The sequence below is a fragment of the Morus notabilis genome, unplaced genomic scaffold (genome assembly GCF_000414095.1).
Source record: "Morus notabilis unplaced genomic scaffold, ASM41409v2 Scaffold35, whole genome shotgun sequence".
In the NCBI taxonomy this organism is placed as follows: domain Eukaryota; kingdom Viridiplantae; phylum Streptophyta; class Magnoliopsida; order Rosales; family Moraceae; genus Morus; species Morus notabilis.
Genome location: NW_010361505.1, coordinates 1,496,920 through 1,504,128, shown reverse-complemented (window position 1 = coordinate 1,504,128; position 7,209 = coordinate 1,496,920). Strand labels below are relative to the sequence as shown.

Below are 7,209 nucleotides of genomic sequence, written 5' to 3'. Positions count from 1 at the left end.
AAATTATAGACATTAATTACTTCTAAACTATGAAGTGTCAATTTGATATAGCCATTGCATATATTTCAATCCTCCATAAATAATTCATAATTAGAGTTAGGTAGAATCCATTAACCTCTCTAATTATATCTGCATCCTTGAGTACGATTGATTCTATAATGGATAGTGATTCATAAAATACATTCATGAACCAGAGCGCTCTTACTAATCCAAGTACCGAATCAACACTCAAGAGAATTATTTATCTACTTCTTTCTCAAGAAGGAATGGATTTCATCTCGTATAATAATATTCCCGGCTACCTATTTCATCATGTCTCCAAAATACAAGGAATAGGATTCTGGGTCTCAGAATCCGTACCGAGTAAATCAAAATACATAAATCCATAAATAGGAGTTTGTTAAGAACTCAGGATTAAGATCATTCTATATATGACCATCGGTAGACTCAATTAGAATTTCTATGCTTAACGAAAATTATTAGAAATTCATATTGTGTCTGTGTCCTTGTTCCACATAATCTCATTATGTGAAATACACTCATTCAATATCTCACCATATTAACAGTGCGGATAACACCGTTCCATTCTAAATGGGAATGAGATGTATTAATAATGTTTTAATTAAAGATTCTGAACTTTAATTAAATTCATTATAAACATTGCTTTTTGATTATTATCCTTAAACATTATCCTCTCATATATAACACTTATATATTATGTTTAAGGTTACATAAATAATCACAAAATTTTCATTTGATATTCATAAAATATTCATAAATATATGCACATAAAATGATGAATAAACTCTTTTATTAAATAAATAATAAATTTCCTATTACATCTTATGCTTCTAGGACACCATTCCCAACAAAAATGAATTACCTAAGCTTACAGTCGCTACCTTTACAGTTCTAAATCTTTTATAAATAGTCTAGAAAAAGCCTATTTGTGCATTACCTTGCACTAAGAGACAAAATAGCATTTTCCCTATGTCTTTCCTCTTTTTCCGCTCACTGCCCTTGCTTCCTCAAGAGTCAAACGCAGTCTCTTTGCCAAAAAACTCTAAGGAGCCAGAGTATACACAAACGAGGGAGGGCAACCTTTTGACCGTATGGCTGCCACCCTCTGATCTCACCCAAAGTGGCTACGGAGCCCCATTTGGCTGCCCAATAACCTATTTATTCATCTTTTTGGTAAACCTCCTTCTGGGATCAACGAAAGCTAGCCTTAAATCACACTAGAAATGCCTTACCAACGGGGACCTTTGGGGGGATTTCAGTCAAAGTTCAAAACGGTTGGAGGGAAAACTTCCCTCCCCTTACAACGTTCCTGGCCTATAAATACTGATGTCAAAACCTCTCAGGGGACGACACTGGGAAAAGGGAGAAAACGCAGGTCAAAGATCCCCTGTTCTGGCTAATTTCCCTGGATTTTTGGTTTCTATCAGAGCAACTGACGGAGAGTTCTATTCTCCATAACTTCCGGTGGAGTCCCTCTAGAATGGGTTTCTAGGCGTTCTCCCCATCAGAAGCGGTAACAAAAGCTCCCAGAGCATCAAAATCCCTTAGCCATGGCCTAACACCCCCCAAGACGGAGTTTTTATCCCTCTATAGACTACATCCGTTGGAGTTATTGTGTTCACAAACAGGGAGATATAACCCCATCGCCCACTTAGGAACTTCCTCCATAAACTGGTTACATTCCTCTCCCACACTATATGCTCATTGGGAGATCCCCATCAGAAACTCTTCACTGTCACAGAGCTGAAGCTGCAATGGGTGTCGCCCTCGGATACCGTCATCCTCGGGATCATCCGGGTTTTGCTTACCTCAGCCGGGGCCAATCTCATCCCCTCGGCCACCGTCGATGCCTGGAAGTGCCCTCAGCAGCTCTCCAACCACGTCAGTCAGTGAAAGCACAATCATCACGAACAAAAAAGGGGCCACGAGTCCCCAACCTTCCACGCCGATAGGCCCTCACCAAAAGTGCCCCAACTACCGTCGACCCTATTCACAGTCGAGGCCTGCGAGACCAACTCGTGCAAAATAACTTGATAGAGTCGACCGTGAGAGAGGCTACCCATGGCAAGTTTTTGGAATAGGCACAGAGGGCTGAACGTAAACAACTAGACCCGCTTCCCAAGGAAGACTCTTGAGGTGATCGACGGAATATCCCAAGGTTACGTCTGGGTTTGGAGAAGGTTAATTGCACAGGAAATGATTACGAGCCCCTAAACCCGCCTGGAACGGATCACTAGCTATTACAGGGGATCTACAGAGCTGTAATGGGGGGACAAATTGGATGAGTGAACACTCCAAAAGGTGTTGACAGGCTACGGTCTAGACAAATGAGGCCATAGGCCACTTGAGTGGGTGGACCCCATGGAAGACACGGTCAAATGGTCCAAACCGCCTACCATTGGAAAATGCTCATATAATATCCACTATAAAAGGGGCAGAGCCCCCGTGAGAGAGGGGGATCCTTCTTCGTGTAATTTGTAAGAACCAAAACAAGAGAAATATAATACAGTGGATGTAGCTCTGTTTGAGAAGGGTGAACCACTATAAAACCTCTTCGTCTTTATTTTCATAACCAATATATAACGGTTCCTTCATAGTACATCAATACAAACCTTAGCAAATCCAGTAAAATTACAAGTTTCAAACCGGTAACCCGAAGAGCTACCGCGGGGTAATCCGGTAAGGTCTTGTTGATGAAATTCAACTGTCAACAGTACGTATCCATAAACAACATGGTAGATTGGTCAACATGGTGGTATAGAGTTAAACCTCTTGGGGAAGGTACTTATGGATTTGTTTTCTTAGTTTTACAAGAAAACTTCAATACACCAATTGTTGTGAAAACAATAGAGCTAGAGAATTCAAATTCTGTTATTAAAGAAAACAAAATCCTTTCACATTTTAGCAGTTGTCTAGAAATTGTCAAGTGTTACAGTCACGAGATAACAATCGATGAGGGGCGTCAATGGTGCAACCTATTTCTCAAATATGCTCCGGCAGGAGACCTAATAGACTTGATAGAGATAGCCAGGGGTCGTATGCTAGAAAGTGACGTACAAGTATTTACTCGGATGATACTGAAAGGTCTTAGTTGTATCCATGCAAAAGGAATTGTGCACTGCGACATAAAGCTCGAGAACATTCTTGTGTTTCCTACCAAAACTGGATATCAGCTCGAGATCGCTGATTTCAAATTGGCTAAGGAGCCTAGCGAAGCGCTGTTAGAGACTAAGAAGTACAGATTACGTGGGACCCTAACTTACATGCCTTCTGAATCTGTGGTGCTTGGTAAAATTGGGATTGCGATGGATATATATAGTCTTTGGGATGTGTTGTGTTGATGATGATTACTGGCCAATACGCATGGGAGAGCATGGGTGGGGAGACTTTAGACTACGTGATGATGATTAGGCTATTGGCTTCACCAGAGTTGATGCTTGAGATACCGAAAGACATGTCGGAGGAGTTTGGAAATGATTTCTTGAGACACCGCTTGCAAAGAGATCTGACCAGAAGGTGGTCAGCTCAGAAGTTGTTGGGTCTTCCCTATGTCAATTTTAGTACTACTACTACTAAGTACTGAATTAGTTTGTTGTCTCAGAATAGGTATGCCTCATGATGATTCTTCTTTTTATTTATTTAGTATTAGTCCAATTGTTTTGCTTGTATATTTTGTTAGGAAATTATATTTCCTATTATTAATATATCTTTGAAGAGGAATTTGTTTCCTTCCTTTAGTTGCTACTGATAATGATCAGGCCTCAAAGCCTGACATTGTTTAAAATGAAAATCCTGATAAAAGACAATGCTTAGGAAAATAAGCAAACTCAACAACCTCAATAGAAAGTGCCATTAAGGAGATCCACTAGAGAAAGGAGAAGTGCGATTTTGAATGATTATATCGTCTTTCTCCAAGAACATGAAGATGGTATAGGCTTAGGGGAAGATGATCCAATCAACTTCCAACAAGCTCTACAGAGTTCTAACGCTCAAAAGTGGATTGATGCCATAAAAAAAAAAGATGAAATCCATGAAGGATAATGACATTCATGATCTCGAAGAATTGCCTGAAGATATGAAATCCATTGGTTGCAAATGGATATTTAAGATGAAGAAGGTTAAAAAGGAAATGTCGAGAGATATAAGGTTCATCTAGTCGCCGAGGGATTCACTCAGAAAGAAGGCAATGATTATAAAGAGACTTTCTCTTCGGTTTTAACGAAAGACTCTTTTAAGATTATTATGGCACTTATGGCTCATTTCGATTTGGAGCTACATTAGATGGGTGTAAAGAATGTGTTTCTCAATGGTGACATTGATGAGACAATTTATATGGTACAACCAGAAAATTTTGTATCCGGTAATTCAAGATTTATAGTTTACAAACTAATTAAAGAAATCCATCTAAGGCTTTCCATTAATCATATCGTAATTTTCATTAGGTTATTATCTCGTATCATTTTGAGGTAAATAAAGTTGATAAACTGATTAGCTAGTTGGTGAGGCAATAGCTTACCAAGGTGATGATCAGTAGCTGGTCCGAGAGGATGATCAGCCACACTGGGACTGAGACACGGCCCAGACTCCTACGGGAGGTAGTAGTGGGGAATTTTCCGCAATGGGCGAAAGCCTGACGGAGCAATGCCGCATGGAGGTAGAAGGCCTACGGGTCGTGAACTTCTTTTCCCGGAGAAGAAGCAATGACGGTATCTGGGGAATAAGCATCGGCTAACTCTGTGCCAGCAGCCGCGGTAAAACAGAGGATGTAAGCGTTATCCGGAATGATTGGGCGTAAAGCATCTGTAGGTGGCTTTTTAAGTCCGCCGTCAAATCCCAGGGCTCAACCCTGGATAGGCGGTGGAAACTACCAAGCTGGAGTACGGTAGGGGCAGAGGGAATTTCTGGTGGAGCGGTGAAATGCGTAGAGATCAGAAAGAACATGTAGATAGATGTAATTACGAACTCATTCTTCCTATCTATGTCCATACTACTAGTTGTATTGTCTATTTCAAAGTCTAAAAATAGATGTCTCTCGTAACGCTCCTTTCTTTTCTTTGTCTTTCTTCCCTGAATCCAAACTCTATCTCTTCCTTCAGCCCTACGATATCTATTATCCCTAGAGAGGAGTAAATACATATTTATAGTGTTATATGTCGATGAATACTGCTTGCTAGCAGCGATATAGTCTTGTTGCACGAAACTAAGATTTTTATAACTAAGGACTTTGAGATTAAAGATCTTGGGAACGTCTCTTTTGTATTAGGAAAATAGATACATTGTGCTCGCTCTCGAGGTATCCTTGGCTTATCACAAAAGAGCTATATTGAAAGAATTTTATTTATACTCGGCATGAAGGAAAATAGACTAAGAAATATGCCTTTTGCTAAGGGAGACAAGTTTAGTCACATTCAGTGCACCAAGAATGACTTTGAAGTTAAAGAAATACAAAAGATTCCTTATGTGTCAGAAGTTAGAAGTCTTGCGTGTGCTCATGTATGTACGCGTCTGCAGATAGCATTTATTTAAGGAAATCAGGAAATGGATCATTGCAAAGCAGCCAAATGGGCTATACAGTATTAACAAAGAATATAGGATTACATGCTCACTTATCAGAGATCAGATCTTTGGGAGATCATAAGGTATTCTGTTTCTAATTTTGCTAGATGCCAATACAGTAGAAGATCCATGTGGGGCTATATTTACCAGTTGGCCTGAGAGCTATTTTCTAGAAGAGTGTTAAGCAGACACTCATAACTTCTTCCATTGTGACAGCAAAGTTCATAACTTGTCAGGAGGCATCCAATCATGGAATATGGTTGCGAATCTTTGTCACTGGGCTGCTTTTGGTAGATGGTATTGAAAGACCACTAAAGATATTTGTGACAATGATTTAGACTTGCTATATTCCAATAACAACAAAGCTCTTTGAAGTCGAAGCACATAGACATCAAGTTACTTGTTGTTAAATAAAAGGTTCAGAGTTTTCAAGTGTCTATAGAACATATTGGGACAATTTCCATGATTGTGGATCTGCTAACCAAGGGTGTACCGCCAAAGGCCTTTGATGAGCATACTGCTCATATGAGTGTTGTCTTATTTGACAAAGTGTGTGTTTAGCGGGAATTTGTATTGGATGCTCTTTTGGTCAAGACACATTTTATGTTTGTTTTCACGAAATAAAGAAGGATTAGGTTTGTTGACGGTGGAATTTCATCAACAGAAATACACTTGATTACCGTCTAGTAATCGGTTGGATTACCAGTTGAATCGCGTCAAAATAACAGCTCTATGTCCGATTAAATCCGGTTAATAAAGTGCAACTGTTTGTGCATGTGCTTTATGGATTTCACTTTAAGGTTTCTCAGAATATGAAAGGAACTAAAAGAAAAGATAAGAACACCAAGATTTATAGTGATTCACTCTTAATGCAAGGGCTACGTCCACTTTGAGAAAATCCCCTTTCTTTTCTCCTTCATTTTCTCTTTTTGACTACAAACAGCTTGGTTCTCTCTTATGTTCATACCAGACTCTCTCTCTCTCTCTTGCCATGCACCTCTTATATCACATGAATTACATGTTGGAGAAAACTGAGGCTAGTGGTTACCCTACGGTTGTTCTCGAGTAGCCTACTATCCTACTCTCTAGACTCCAGCTTTACAGTGCCTATCTGATTATTCATCTACCTACTCTACCCAGAATTGTAACCCTGTGACTTCCCCGTGATTTCCTATTGGTCTATTTTGGGCGGCTAATAGGCTGGTAATAATTTCTTTAGCAAATGACTTTGTTCATATTCGCAAGTAACCTAGAGATTTCTCTCTTGTCGCCTCAGGGGATATTCTCGGGATCTAGGTCAGATAATTGATCATGTTGCCCTCTCTGCTTTCACTTGGCCTGGATAGTAAGTCTAGACACAACCTTTTTCCTCATCGATCCTTGCATGGGATCGATAGCCTACGAGTTGTTGGAACTATCTTCGTCTTAGCTATTTGAATGGCTGACTACCATCCTGTACACTTTCAAACAGCTAAACTTCAAAATCCAAAAAGCTGATGCTTTGACTGTCGACGCCTATGGGAGGTGGGGATACCATCGTCCCTTAAGCTCTCTTACACAATGGCCACGCAGAGCCTATTTATTGTATGACATGGCAAGGTAGATTTTGCCATATAATAGCTGTCCCCCAGG

The 7,209-nt window shown here is 39.9% G+C and overlaps 1 protein-coding gene across 1 annotated transcript; it reads left to right on the top strand.

The window, feature by feature from the left end:
- The first annotated feature begins 2,753 nt into the window (after window positions 1-2,753).
- On the top strand, window positions 2,754-3,362 carry LOC112091912 (mitogen-activated protein kinase kinase kinase 17-like). Its single transcript, XM_024166650.1, has one exon. The coding sequence runs from the start codon at window positions 2,754-2,756 to the stop codon at window positions 3,360-3,362; it is 609 nt and encodes a 202-aa protein (XP_024022418.1).
- Window positions 3,363-7,209: the final 3,847 nt, after the last annotated feature.